The following is a 15,518-nucleotide window of genomic DNA, read 5'->3' on the forward strand; positions in this document are numbered from 1 at the left end:
GAGTTGCAGTAATCCAGACGGGAGATGACAAGTGCCTGGATTAGGACCTGCGCCGCTTCCTGCGTGAGGCAGGGTCGTACTCTGCGAATGTTGTAGAGCATGAACCTACAGGAACGGGTCACCGCCTTGATGTTAGTTGAGAACGACAGGGTGTTGTCCAGGATCACGCCAAGGTTCTTAGCACTCTGGGAGGAGGACACAATGGAGTTGTCAACCGTGATGGCGAGATCATGGAACGGGCAGTCCTTCCCCGGGAGGAAGAGCAGCTCCGTCTTGCCGAGGTTCAGCTTGAGGTGGTGATCCGTCATCCACACTGATATGTCTGCCAGACATGCAGAGATGCGATTCACCACCTGGTTATCAGAGGGGGGGAAGGAGAAGATTAATTGTGTGTCGTCTGCATAGCAATGATAGGAGAGACCATGTGAGGATATGACAGAGCCAAGTGACTTGGTGTATAGCGAGAATAGGAGAGGGCCTAGAACAGAGCCCTGGGGGACACCAGTGGTGAGAGCACGTGGTGCGGAGACAGATTCTCGCCACGCCACCTGGTAGGAGCGACCTGTCAGGTAGGACGCAATCCAAGCGTGGGCCGCGCCGGAGATGCCCAGCTCGGAGAGGGTGGAGAGGAGGATCTGATGGTTCACAGTATCAAAGGCAGCCGATAGGTCTAGAAGGATGAGAGCAGAGGAGAGAGAGTTAGCTTTAGCAGTGCGGAGCGCCTCCGTGACACAGAGAAGAGCAGTCTCAGTTGAATGACTAGTCTTGAAACCTGACTGATTTGGATCAAGAAGGTCATTCTGAGAGAGATAGCAGGAGAGCTGGCCAAGGACGGCACGTTCAAGAGTTTTGGAGAGAAAAGAAAGAAGGGATACTGGTCTGTAGTTGTTGACATCGGAGGGATCGAGTGTAGGTTTTTTCAGAAGGGGTGCAACTCTCGCTCTCTTGAAGACGGAAGGGACGTAGCCAGCGGTCAAGGATGAGTTGATGAGCGAGGTGAGGTAAGGGAGAAGGTCTCCGGAAATGGTCTGGAGAAGAGAGGAGGGGATAGGGTCAAGCGGGCAGGTTGTTGGGCGGCCGGCCGTCACAAGACGCGAGATTTCATCTGGAGAGAGAGGGGAGAAAGAGGTCAAAGCACAGGGTAGGGCAGTGTGAGCAGAACCAGCGGTGTCGTTTGACTTAGCAAACGAGGATCGGATGTCGTCGACCTTCTTTTCAAAATGGTTGACGAAGTCATCAGCAGAGAGGGAGGAGGGGGGAGGAGGGGGAGGAGGATTCAGGAGGGAGGAGAAGGTGGCAAAGAGCTTCCTAGGGTTAGAGGCAGATGCTTGGAATTTAGAGTGGTAGAAATTGGCTTTAGCAGCAGAGACAGAAGAGGAGAATGTAGAGAGGAGGGAGTGAAAGGATGCCAGGTCCGCAGGGAGGCGAGTTTTCCTCCATTTCCGCTCGGCTGCCCGGAGCCCTGTTCTGTGAGCTCGCAATGAGTCGTCGAGCCACGGAGCAGGAGGGGAGGACCGAGCCGGCCTGGAGGATAGGGGACATAGAGAGTCAAAGGATGCAGAAAGGGAGGAGAGGAGGGTTGAGGAGGCAGAATCAGGAGATAGGTTGGAGAAGGTTTGAGCAGAGGGAAGAGATGATAGGATGGAAGAGGAGAGAGTAGCGGGGGAGAGAGAGCGAAGGTTGGGACGGCGCGATACCATCACATACTCCGATACTCCTGACAGAGCTGGTGTAACTGTGTCAGGTTTGTAGGCCTCCTTGCTCGCACACGCTTTTTCAGTTCTGCCCACAAATTTTCTATGGGATTGAGGTCAGGTCTTTGTGATGGCCACTCCAATACCTTGACTTTGTTGTCCTTAAGCCATTTTGCCACAACTTTGGAAGTATGCTTGGGGTCATTGTCCATTTGGAAGACTCATTTGCGACTAAGCTTTAACTTCCTGACTGATGTCTTGAGATGTTGCTTCAATATATCCACATAATTTTCCTACCTCATGATGCCATCTATTTTGTGAAGTGCACCAGTCCCTCCTGCAGCAAAGCACCCCCACAAAATGATGCTGCCACCCCCGTGCTTCATGGTTGGGATGGTGTTCTTGTGTTGAAAGCCTCCCCCTTTTTCCTCCAAACATAACGATGGTCATTATGGCCAAACAGTTCTATTTTTGTTTCATCAGACCAGAGAACATTTCTCCAAAAAAGTACGATCTTTGCCCCCATGTGCAGTTGCAAACCATAGTCTGTCTTTTTTATGGCAGGTTTGTAGCAGTGACTTCTTCCTTGCTGAGCAGCCTTTCAGATTATGTCGATATAGGACTCGTTTCACTCTGGATATAGATACTTTTTTACCTGTTTCCTCCAGCCTCTATACAAGGTCCTGTGCTGCTGTTCTGGGATTGATTTCCACTTTTCGCACCAAAGTACATTCATCAATAGGAGACAGAATGCGTCTCCTTCCTGAGCAGTATGACGGCTGCGTGGTCCCATGGTGTTTATACTTGCGTACTATTGTTTGTACAGATGAATGTGGTACCTTCAGGCATTTGAAAATTGCTCCCAAGGATGAACCAGACCTGGAGGCCTACAATTTCTTTTCTGAGGTCTTGGCTGATTTCTTTTGATTTTCCCATGATGTCAAGCAAAGAGGCACTGAGTTTGAAGGTAGGCCTTGAAATACATCCACAGGTACACCTCCAATTGACTCAAATGATGTCAATTAGCCTATCAGAAGCTTCTAAAGTCATGAAATCCTTTTCTGGAATGCACAAAGTAGATGTCCTAACCGACTTGCCAAAACTATCGTTTTTTAACAAGACATTTGTGGAGTGGTTGAAAAACGAGTTTTTATGACTCCAACCTAAGAGTATGTAAACTTCCGACTTCAACTGTATATACTGTATTCTATTCTACTGTATCTTAGTCTATGCCACTCTGACATTGCTCGTCCATATATTTATATATTCTTAATTGCATTCCTTTACTTAGATTTGTGTGTATTGGGTATATGTTGTGAAATTGTTAGATATTTCTTGGTCATTATGGCCAAACAGATATTACTGCACTGTCGGAGCTTGAAACACAAGCATTTCACTACACGCGCAATAACATCTGCTAAACACGTGTATGTGACCAATAAAACGTGATTTGATTTGGAGGCCTTGGTGGGGAGCGGGAGTATGAGATGGCATTGAGAGATCAGGATAGCAATTAGCATTCTGAGTTAGAAGTGCTGTGTTGAGTTGGAAAGTTAGTGGTGAGAGGAATTGCAGAGCCTAATCCCAAACACACACAGAAAAGTTGTCTGTCCTTCAGTGTTTTTAATGCAATGTGTTTGTAGCAGAGGTAGTGCACAGAGCTAGCTTCATCTGATGAGTCACTTTGCTCAAAACGTTCAGCTTTAAAGCCTTGGCTTCGACTCAGCGAGCTAGCAAGGTCTTGTTGTGCACTGATAACCTGAGCTTGAAACGGTGGGGAACAGTGCATGATATCCAAGGTTATTATGTTGTTGTTTGTTTTTCTAAATGGAACAATGAAACTCCCACAGGGTGTTAGTGCCTTGGAGTGTTATTCTTTGATGCTAGTCAGGCCACCACAGTACAGCCCATCTTAACACAAGGTCAGGAGACCTCTGTAGCGATCTGATAGGTGACAGAGTGTGAATGAGAGATCAGGTGAAGGGTGTGAAAGGGAACGTTTTTGTGATGGAGGATGGAGGTGTGAGAGGAGGAGTTGCGGTAGACTAGGGATGAAAGATCTAGAGTGAAAGAAGGAGTGTTAATTAGGGGTGGCCTTCAGTAGAACATCTCTCTGTTTGCAATCATATTACTATTCATTTTACTGTGTTTACGGAAGCTAATTTCTGCCCGATAAATTGTAGTCTATTTATTTGTTATTTTAAATGTATGTTTTAAGAATAAGCGTTTCAGTGGATCACAGAATATCACTCAGTATAACAATGCCAAACCTCTCTCTGAGTGCAGTCAAATCATTCCAATCCATTAATGAAATTAAAGCCTATTACATCAATAACCCAAAGTCACCCTACTTGATCCACCTCTCAGACTAATTCAATTGTCTTTGTTCCAGAGATACTGAGTCAGAACCATGAAAAATGTCTATTTTTTAATCTTTTTAAGCTCCGAGTCGTGTTTTCTTTGAAAAACAAACAGCTTTATTCTCCTCTATTCAGGCTAATTATCAGAGTCCAATCTGCAGGTAACCTTGATGCTCCTCTGGTGACTGGGCGTGATTACCATATACATACTCACACACACACACACACACACACACACACACACACACACACACACACACACACACACACACACACACACACACACACACACACACACACACACACACACACACACACACACACACACACACAGCACAGCTGCAGGATTTCACCGCTGTTGGCTGATTTATTCTGTATTTTTAGATGCGAGATCACAACCACTGTCAATGTTTAACTGTTGATTGCTTTCATTGGAACAATGGAGACAAATTGGACAAAATAGGCAGTGGAAGCACACTGGTTAATTAGCAAAAAATAAATAACAATAAAGCAGAGTGGTGAAAATCCTGCGGAGAGCGAGGTTGTTCACACCATTTGTTCACACCATATCATGTTTAACTGATATTTCAGGAAATGATATAACACAGCCATCGTTGTTGGTGTGTGTTTGTGTGAGAGTGTGTGTGTCTGTGTGCGTATGTGTATGCGTGTATCTGTGTTTGTGTTTGAGTGTTTGTGTGTGTGTGTGTATTTGTGCATATATCTTTAATCTCAGTTTAGCCGACACAGTAGAATGCTACCCAAACAGCCCTGTTTGTGATGTTTCACTCAACAACAACACAGTTGTCCTGATCCCCTCATTAAAGTGTACAGTTAATCAGTTTAGCTGAAATCACTCCTCTGGCGCTGCCTCTGGTTCCTAATCTGACCTGTCACTAAGGATGAGGCAGGAGACGCTAGCTTGGCCCTTTGACAGCAGGGGATAGCAGCGCCACTCTACCTACCGTGAGATTGATCCCCAGGCCCACAGCAGCAGGACTGACGGATGGCTGAGACTCAAATAGTATGAAATCAAGCAGACATCAGTTTTCATTGCACGCTAGGCCTTAGAAATCTGTGTAGTAGTGTAGACCCTTCTGGACTGAAGGCAGGATTGGCAGCCCATATAAAAGTTCGAGTGTTCCTAAGAATAGGACCTTCTCCTAGCATTTCTTTTCCCCCTGTGTTCCTCAAATAAAGCCATGACCCACTGTTTAGAAACATTCCCTATTTTTATGTTCCTTTCGTGTTCTCTGTCTGTGGAGTTTGGAGATGTATTTACTCTGTGTGTTGTCAGAGTCTAGACCCTCCATATTTCTGTATGTGTGTTTTCTGCAGTACCCTATCAGAGGAGAGCCAAGAGGTCCTGCTGAGCCCAGAGGTCACGTATGGTCCACCGGGCCTCGACCTCTCCTGTCCCGTCGCCATGACAATAGCCCACTGCGCTGAGTTCGCCACCGACAACTGGAACATCCGGCTCAAAAGGCAGACACAGGATAACAAGTGGGAGGTGAGGTTGTCCTGAAAACATTTCAGAACATTAAGAGAAACAATAAAAATGTTCCCTGCACTTAACTGTGTAAAAGACTCTGTGTAACTCAAAATTAATATTGTAACTTTCCTTTCATAATATCTTTGAGATTATTTAACCGGAGTTCAAGTAAACACATTAAAATGCGTTCCAGATGTTACCATCGCTGGCTGCTGTATTCAAAACTGTCCTTCGCTTATGTGCCGTCTATTTCAAATGTTACGGTTATTTTCCACAACTTTGCTTGCTGCGTGGGCTGTTAATGTGCAAGGAAAATGCCACCTAATATGCACACATCAAATGAAACATTTCCAAACACTAGACTGAGACAACAGTTGATTTAGATTTATTTGTTCCATACACTTGATTTCTTTGTTCCAAAGGTGCTATGTAGAACCTTAGAAGGTTCTTCAGCTGTCCCCATAGGAGAACCCTTTGAAGAACCCTTTTTGGTTCCAGGTAGAACCATTTTGATTCCAGATAGAACTCTTTAAGAATCCATGTATAACCCTTTATTGGGTTCTACCTGGAACCAAAAACCTGGAACCAAAAAGGCTTCTCCTATGGGGATAGTTGAAGAACCCTTTTGGAACCCTTTTTTCTAAGAGTGTACAAAAAAGCAGGAGTATTCATCTTTACCTTGTCTTTTCCCCCAAAACATTGAATTGAGAATAGGATTGAACCACAATCTCAATTCCACACATTCTGTTCTTCATTCTGACTTGTCAACCTCTATTCCACTGAGGTTCATTGAGCTGCCAGTTGGGAGGAACTATTTCACTAACCCATGTTAGAATGGACTTCTTTGAAAGCTAGTGAAAACTCAGTCTATGACTTCTCTTACAGTATGTGGTCCTCCCGACCGCTAGCCCTTTGAATAGCACACAAACCTCTCAAAAAAGCCCTTGAACTCTGCCTTTCTGCCTCTTAGAACTTCCATCTCGCTCTCTCTCTCTGAGGGACTCCCTCGTTCTCTCAAGCAATGAGCTCCAACATCATTCCACACCCTCCATTGTTCTCCATCAGTCCACCCGTCTATACATTCCAGCAGAGGTATTGCCAACGTTCTGTTAATGTATAACTAACCTCATCAAAGGAGCTATAGAGAGCGACCGGGACCTCATCTAGGCAGAGGTGACCCCAAAGCTCAGAGCTCTTTGTGCCTTGCGGTGGGCCCATGACACCCCAAGGCCCGGGTCTATTCACTGCCTATGGCATTTACACAGGATGTAATTTGCCGGCAAGAGATGCTCGGCGCTCAAAAGACAGCTATCAAAAGCCAGTCGACAAGTGAGTGTGTGTGTGTGTGCTGCGAGTAAGAGAATGGGAGAGAGAAGGTGAACAGGAAGAGAGAGAAATTGGTCATGTAATTGAGAAATGGAGAAAGAGAGAGATGTCCCTCTAGAGAGATAGAGAGAGAGAGGCGTCCCTCGTCTTGCCCATGTGAAGAAGCCATGGCGAGACCTGCTTCCTTTTCTGTGCAATAGTGAGCCCTTTATCTCAGGCAGAATGCCGGGGCAGCCTCTTCAAATGTGAACCATCTCTGGAATTAATGACATTACGAGCATCTCTCCCTCTCTCCCTCTCTCTCTCTCTCTCTCTCTCTCTCTCTCTCTCTCTCTCTCTCTCTCTCTCTCTCTCTCTCTCTCTCTCTCTCTCTCTCTCTCTCTCTCTATGTCTGTCCCCTTCTCCCCCTCTCTCTCTCTCCCTACATTTTTGCTGCTAGGCTTTGCGGCGGAGGCGTTTGACTCCCGTTTCTTCCATTGCTGCCTGCCTGTCTGTCTGGTGGGGATGAGCTATATAAAACATAGATTCCTAATGTCTGCTGCAGAGCTAATGGGCCAGGTGTAGCAGGCTGGGCCAAAGTACTGCATTACTATATTATACAGCCTGGCTTTATAAGGTTTAACCATGCCTTAATACAGACAGGGCCATAGGGTCACAGGGAGGGTGCAGTTGGTGATTTACGAGGGGCATTGAGAAAATAATGAAAGAGAAATGGGCTATGCATACAGGTGTGTGGTAATCACATTACTGTTCACGATACACAATGTGCTGATTGCTTCTTTTTCCGTCTGCAGCCATTTTCCTCGTCATCATGTTAAACAACATCAGCCTAATGCCCTAACCTGCCCCAACTCCTTTTTTCTTCTATTTTCTTCTCTCACAGGAAGTGATGTCAGTGGAGGAGGAGAGCACTTCCTGCTACTGTCTGCTGGAGGCTCAGTGCTGCCACCTGCTGCTGGAAAGTCCAGGGCGCTACGCCCTGGTGGGGGAGCCACTGAGCCAGGAGGCTGTGAAGAGACTGAGGTTGGCCGTGTTCGGTAGTGCAGACAACACCAACCCTCTGGGATACAGCCTGAGGGTGTATTGTGTTGACAACACCCCCTACGCATTCCAGGTATGGGGGGGGGAATGGAAGGATGGATGGTTGGTTGGCTGTTTGACTGACTGACTGACTGACTGCTGACGGATGGACGGATAGACTGCCTATCACCCGAGTTTAGGCTGTGGAGTGATAGGCAGTAGAGTGCTTTCTGAGAACATGATATGTTATTGCAGTAGCAAGCTAGCCTGCAGTGGTAGATTTCAACTGACAGAAGAACTTTAAGAAAGTACTCTATGAAGGTTATACACAGGACAGCTTGCTTAAAGGAGAGTGTGTGTGTTCGCGTTCGTGTCTGTGTGCGTGTATTTGTGTGCATGCGTATCCGTGTATCCATCCTCGCGACCCCACATGTGTGTGACCTCATTCCACCCCCTGCAGGTGTGTGTGAGTGTTTCTGAGAAAACGTGTCCAATTGCGTTAGTGTGTTGTGGCTGGTGGTTTTGTCCAGAAGAGGTTTCTCTGTCTGATTTTCGTGCTCCACCAGAGATCAGCAAGTCCAGTCACACAGCCAGAGAGAGAAAGAGAGATGCTGCTGGATGATTAGGAGACGAGGAGGGACTTTTAATTACAAAGACAAGAGACAACACTGCAAGGTTTCCTCCCCTGCCTTCGTTCTGGAGCTTAACTGAATATTTGCAGTGTGTTAATTAAAGGTGTTCTAGCATTGCATTCCGTGTGACGGCCCGGGCAAGAGAACACACACATTGCAGTTGGAGGGTGTAAGAAAGAGAGAGAGATTCAATCCCTTTTAGGCAATTTCCTGGACAAAACATTTCACTCTAATAGAGAAGGTGTAATCTTGGCAGTAGAAAAACAATACATTTGACCTTTCAGCTTCCCTATCAAATCTAAACATTTCAAGCAGACAACCTTAGAAAATTAACAACAATGACAAATGGTTTGATGAAGAATGCAAAAACCTAAGAAAGAAATTGAGAAACGTATCCAACCAAAAACATAGAGATCCAGAAAACCTGTGTCTATACTTTCACTATGAATCATGAAAACAATACAGAAATACACTACGGAAAAAGAAGGAACAGTACGTCAGAAATCAGCTCAATGTAATTGAAGAATCCATAAAATCTAACCACTTCTGGGAAAATTGGAACACACTAAACAAACAACCACACAAAGAGTTATCTATCCAAAACGGAGATCTCCAATATTTCTGGCTCTATAACAAAGAACAAAGAACAAACAGCAAAAACATATATATGATCGATTACAAATCTTAGAAACAACTATTAAAGACTACATGAACCCACTGAATTCTCCAATTACATTGAATGAACTAGAACACAAAATACATACCTAAGCGACTTTGAGCGTGGTATTATCGTCGGTGCCAGGTGCACCGGTTCCATCTCAGAAATGGTCGGCCTCCTGGTCTTTTCACTCACGACAGTGTCTAGGGTTTACCGAGAATGGTGCAACAAACAAAAAACATCCAGTCAGCGGCAGTCCTGTGAGCGAAAACATCTAATGGATGAGAGGTCAAAGGAGAATGTGCAAGCTAACAGACGGGCCACAAACAGGCAAATAACGGCGCAGTACAACAGTGGTGTCCAGAACGGCATCTCGGAATCACAACTCGTTGGTCCTTGACCCGGATGGGCTATTGCAGCAGACGACCACACCAGGTTCCACTCCTATCAGTTAAAAACAAGGAGAAGCGGCTCCAGTGGGCACACGATCACCAACACTGGACAATTGAGGAGTGGAAAAACATTGCCCACCTGGTCTGACGAATCCCGATTCCTGTTGCGTCATGCCGATGGCAGAGTCAGGATTTGGCGTTGGCAGCATGACTCCATGGCCCCATCCTGCATGGTGACAACTGTACAGGCTGACGGAGGTGGTGTAATGGTGTGGGGAATGTTCTCCTGGCACACGTTAGGTCCCTTGATACCAGTTGAACAACGTTTCCGTGCCCAATGAATTCAGGCTGTTCTGGAAGCAAATGGAGGTCCGACCCAGTACTAGATTGGTTCTCTCTTTTAGTTCTGTGAAGAGGTGATGTATGAATGATATACAATGAAGAGTAGCTATGGCCTTTTAACACAAACTAATATTTATCATACTCACATTCTCTCTCATAATGATACCCATTATCCTCTTTTTGCCTCATTCACAAAGAAAACACACACTCTGAGGTATTTCTTTCTTTCTTTCTTTAATGAACCTTTATTTAACTAGGCAAGTCAGTTAAGAACAAATTCTTATTTACAATGACGGCCTAGGAACAGTGGGTTAACTGTCTTGTTCAGGGGCAGAACGACAGATTAACCACTAGGTATGCACCTGTGAGCAGTGCAGTCACGCACGCACGCACGCACGCACGCACGCACGCACGCACGCACGCACGCACGCACGCACACACACACACACACACACACACACACACACACACACACACACACACACACACACACACACACACACACCTCTGACAGCAGCCAGTTGCTTTGCTTTGAGGCTATGAGTTATGCTCCAGAGAGGTTGTGATGTGACAGAGCTTGGCTCACTAGAGCAGCTTTGGTTCTGTCCGCATCAGTCAGAGGGCAGCCTTGCATGGTAAATAGAGAGAAATTACATACGGTAACCCACCAGCCAATTCTCTACGTCTCTCTCTGTCACTCTGCCCTGTTTATTTGTTCATTTGTCCAGTTTTGGTGGTTTTTGTTTGAACTTCATACGACAAATTATTTCCCTTGCGATGCCGAGCAAAGAATCGATCAGGGACAATTTTTCAATTTCCACGCGCCTTTCCTTTTGTGATGGAGACGGCAGACATACAAACACACAGACACACACACATGTACGCACACATACACATATACACACACGTACCTACACACGTACGCACACACACAACCAAACACACATATATGCATACACACAGACAAACACAAAGACACACACAGTGTCACACACACACACTCACACACACACACACTAATGCTCCCGGTCTCCATAGAGAAGCGCAACAATACCCACAGACAAGAACCCAAAAAGCGCGAAATCACCTAAGTCCTTTCATCAATAGCAAACGCCATTCGGGAAGATCAGGCTTGATTTCTGTCTCTGTGTGTGTCTGAAACAGCATTTGAGGGGTATTGTGCTCCCTGATTTTATTCATTGGACATTTTGTTGCCAGGATTTGCTTTGTTTATTCTTTATTTGTTTGTTTGTGTGTTTGGGGGGTTTCATTCTATGCGTGAAATTATTATGGAATTATTTCTAGTTGTTAAAAAATGCATTTTAAGCAATTCTTCCACTTGCTTTCTCTTGCAGAGGAGGCTAACTGAATGCCTAATCTCCCCATGAGCTGTTTAATTCAACTGTTTAGAGCTGTTCAGATCTTCAGGGGGGAGGTAGTTGTTCAGAGCACTGGTTCTTCATTCAGTACAGATAGAGGAGAGGGGTTGTATTAATGACTGAGTAATATTGGTTTTCTATGTTGTGTAATCTATGTATACTGTACTTAAATGCTGTAAACACACAAAAAAATCACGTAATTCTCACACTTTTATCTCACCTTTCTCTCCACTCCTCATCTCCCTTCTCTCTCCGACTCTCTCTCTCTCGCTCTCTCCCTCCCACCTCCTTCCCCACTGTCCCTCTTCCCCCCAACACCTACGCCTCTCTCTCTCACTCCTCCCTCCCTCCCTCCCTCCTCCTCCTCCTCCTCCTCCTCCTCCTCCTCCTCCTTCACCACTGTTCTCCCCTCTCCCCCTATCAGGAAGTGGCATCAGTGGAGCGGATGAGGGGCGGTCGTCTCCTGGAGGAGCCCAAGACGCTGCTGTTCAGGGGGAACTCCTTCAGCCTGCAGCTCTCCATCCAGGACATCCCCCAGTTCCTCTGGAGCATCAAGCCTTTCACCACCTGCCAGGTAAGGGGAGGGTGGAATGTGTGTGTGTGGAGGGGAATTGTTTGTGTGTAGGGTTATGGGGGTGTGTGGTAGGGGGGGGGCAGTTGTGTATGTGTATACATGCGTAAAAACACCATCATTTGAGAAACCTCCCTTCCATCAGAGTCTTCTCCTCCATCAACCATCCCTTCACCAGTGCTCTCCTCCATCAACCATCCCTTCATCAGAGTCCTCTCCTCCATCAACAATCCTGTCTTCTTACTCTGGGGTCACAGCAAAGAGCAGAGACTGTGGCAAGGGCAGGGGACAATAACTATCTCTTCCACACACACACACACTTACACACAAAACTAAATGAATTATGACTTCTAGGCACACACACACACAGAGACACACATTTCCTTATCTTCCTAGGGGTGTGCGTGGTGCATGTACTGTGCTGCTCTGTGATTTTACGCCCTCCAGTGACATCCCATTAGCAGAATTAGCCAGAATATCAACCAGCTCTCCTGGAGCAGAGAGATGGAAAGAGAGTGAAAGAGATGGAGAGAGAGAGGGGGGAGGGAGGGAGGCAGGCAAAGGTCAGGAAGAGTAGAAGCTCAGTGAACAGTTTATTAGGTAAACCACCCCGTTCACAAAAATGGTTCATCGTACAGACAGTGAGTCGTGTGGCCGTGGCTTGCTATATAAAGCATTCAGTTACTGTTCGACTGAATGTTAAAATGGGCAAAACAAGTGACCTAAGCGACTTTGAGCGTGGTATGATCGTCGGTGCCTGGCGCACCGGTTCCATCTCAGAAATGGTCTCCTGGTCTTTTCACTCACGACAGTGTCTAGGGTTTACCGAGAATGGTGCAACAAACAAAAAACATCCAGTCAGCGGGAGTCCTGTGAGCGAAAACATCTAGTGGATGAGAGGTCAAAGGAGAATGTGCAAGCTAACAGACGGGCCACAAACAGGCAAATAACGGCGCAGTACAACAGTGGTGTCCAGAACGGCATCTCGGAATCACAACTCGTTGGTCCTTGACCCGGATGGGCTATTGCAGCAGACGACCACACCAGGTTCCACTCCTATCAGTTAAAAACAAGGAGAAGCGTCTCCAGTGGGCACACGATCACCAACACTGGACAATTGAGGAGTGGAAAAACATTGCCAACCTGGTCCGACGAATCCTGCGTCATGCCGATGGCAGAGTCAGGATTTGGCGTTGGCAGCATGATTCCATGGCCCCATCCTGCATGGTGTCAACTGTACAGGCTGATGGAGGTGGTGTAATGGTGTGTAGAATGTTTTCCTGGCATACGTTAGGTCCCTTGATACCAGTTGAACTATGTTTCCATTCCCGAAGAATTCAGACTGTTCTGGAGACAAATGGCAGGGGTCTGACCCGGTACTAGATGGGTGTACCTAATAAACTGTGTGTATATCTAAGATCTAATACATTACTATTATTATTCTAGAGCTGTACTCTACGTCTGCATCCCATATAGTAGTCTATTCCCTTCACAGTGGACTACTTTTGACCAGAGCCTTATGGGTCCTGGTCAAAAGTAGTGCACTACAAAGGTAAAAGGGTGCCATTCAGGATGCAGCCTAAAGATGTACTCAATAGGAGGCTCTCATGTCATTATCATTATGTTGCTTGAAGGATCCCAAGAGAGTCTGATTCGTAGTTGTGTTTGTTTGTCATTAAAACTATGACCACACAGTATATAGGAACGGAATTGACTTTTAAGGACAGAATGTTGACTAGGCAAGTCATTTCAAACTGGCCATCTCCAATTCAGTTTGCTCATGGGTAGACAACCCCATCCCCAAGAGGCTGCTGATTGTATTCCCTTCATTGATTAGCAGAGGTTGTTGAGTGGGTAAAGAAACCATTGAGCTGGTCTGAACTAATAATTAAAGGTGAAATTGAGGAAAGGGGGCAATGCAATTAGCTGGCATTCAGGCATTGTATTTAGTAAATATTGTCATCCAGGGTCTGTATTCAAAATGCGCCTCAGAGTAGAAGTGCTGATGTTGGATCAGGTCCCCTCTGTTCATGTAATCTTATTCATTATGATCTAAAAGGCAACATGGATTCTATATCAGCACTCCTACCCTGAGACTCTTTGTGAATACTGGCACAGAGCTAGATTAGGTCTATAGTTTATTTCATGTATTGATCTCACTCGCTCTCTCTCCCCCCTTCTCTCTCTCCCCCCTTCTCTTTCTCTCCCTCTAGGAGTTCTCGTTCTCTCAGGTGTGGGCTAGTAACCAGCGGCCCTTGCAGTGTGCCTTCTCATTGGAGCGCTACAGCCCCGCCTCCTCCCAGCTGTCCTGTAAGATCAGTGTGCGTCAGGTCAAAGGTCAGGAGCAGATCCTCCAGGTCTACACCTCTGTGGTCGAGGTAAGGGGAGGAGTGTGTGTGGGAGGAAGAGTGTGTGTGTGGAATTGTGTGTATACAGTATATGGCAGGAAGTGTGTTTGTTGGGGGGGGGGTTGTTTGTGTGTGTGCAAGTGCGTCCGTGTGCGTGTCCGTCTGCAAAATTGTGCGTGTGCGTGCATGTGTGTGTGTGTGTGTGTGTGTGTGTGTGTGTGTGTGTGTGTGTGTGTGTGTGTGTGTGTGTGTGTGTGTGTGTGTGTGTGTGTGTGTGTGTGTGTGTGTGTGTGTGTGTGTGTGTGTGTGTGTGTGTGTGTGTGTGAATCCTGTATGGAGCTGATGCTGTGATACTAATAGGCTCTCTCATTAGAGTGAATGTCTCCTGATTTTACTGAAGGGCTTTTCTTAATGAAGCTCGCAGGGGCCTCTTGACATATAGATTGCATTGAGTTAATTCTTTGAAGCCATATAATCTTATGTTATCTGTAGAAAAGAAATGGTCACTCTAACACCTCAAATTTTTATGTTGCAATGGTTTCTTCCTCCAGAGTGAAAAGGAGGTAGTCCCCTTCTTCACTCAGTCGAACTGTACCACCACGTCGCTGACGGGGTCCAGGGCCTTCAAGATCCCCCTGTCCATCCGCCAGAGGATTTGTGCCACCTTCGACACAGCCAACGCCAAGGGCAAGGACTGGCAGCTGCTTGCACAGAAACTCCACATAGACAGGTGAGATACCATACGCACTTGCACGCACACACACACACACACACATACACACTCCCTGCTGTACTATACACCCAGAAACCCTGGGTCCCCATCCTTGATTTGTAGTCCGAATGTTGTATTGGCCCCTCCAATGTTCATCATGTTTGACTAGCAGCCACCATTTCAGTCCATTTAATTCAGGGATTCTAATAAGTTTTATTGAGCTGGATTAATAATGATACTGCAAGGTCCAGCAATGTGTCTCAAGTCTATTTTGTTGCTCTATTGCCTTGGTCAATGTATTTGTAAATGACTCATTTTGAAATTACAAAATTAGAGAAAAGATCAACCTTGACTGCATCAACTCTACCAGTCTCCCTATGGATGTGCCTAGTCATTTGCATAATGGTTGGCTTTTTATCTGGGCCTTCACCACTGTGCCAGTCTTTGTCTGCTAACACCAAGCAACCCTACCAGTGACCAGATCACAGACACACTCTGCTGATCTCATTATAGATCTGTACACACACACACACACACACACACACACACACACACACACACACACACACACACACACACACACACACACACA

At 46.2% G+C, this 15,518-nt stretch overlaps 1 protein-coding gene across 2 annotated transcripts in view; it reads left to right on the forward strand.

The window, feature by feature from the left end:
• The window catches only part of LOC139544084 (netrin receptor UNC5D-like), a 325,348-nt gene that overhangs the window by 305,848 nt on the left and 3,982 nt on the right, over window positions 1-15,518 (forward strand). For both annotated transcript variants that reach the window (XM_071350829.1, XM_071350828.1), the window contains 5 exons: window positions 5,393-5,564; window positions 7,756-7,986; window positions 11,720-11,869; window positions 14,080-14,244; window positions 14,766-14,944. In XM_071350829.1, the coding sequence (XP_071206930.1) occupies window positions 5,393-5,564; window positions 7,756-7,986; window positions 11,720-11,869; window positions 14,080-14,244; window positions 14,766-14,944 (897 nt within the window). The remainder of the gene's footprint in view (window positions 1-5,392; window positions 5,565-7,755; window positions 7,987-11,719; window positions 11,870-14,079; window positions 14,245-14,765; window positions 14,945-15,518) is intronic.

The sequence above is a fragment of the Salvelinus alpinus genome, chromosome 18, assembly GCF_045679555.1.
Source record: "Salvelinus alpinus chromosome 18, SLU_Salpinus.1, whole genome shotgun sequence".
NCBI lineage: Eukaryota > Metazoa > Chordata > Actinopteri > Salmoniformes > Salmonidae > Salvelinus > Salvelinus alpinus.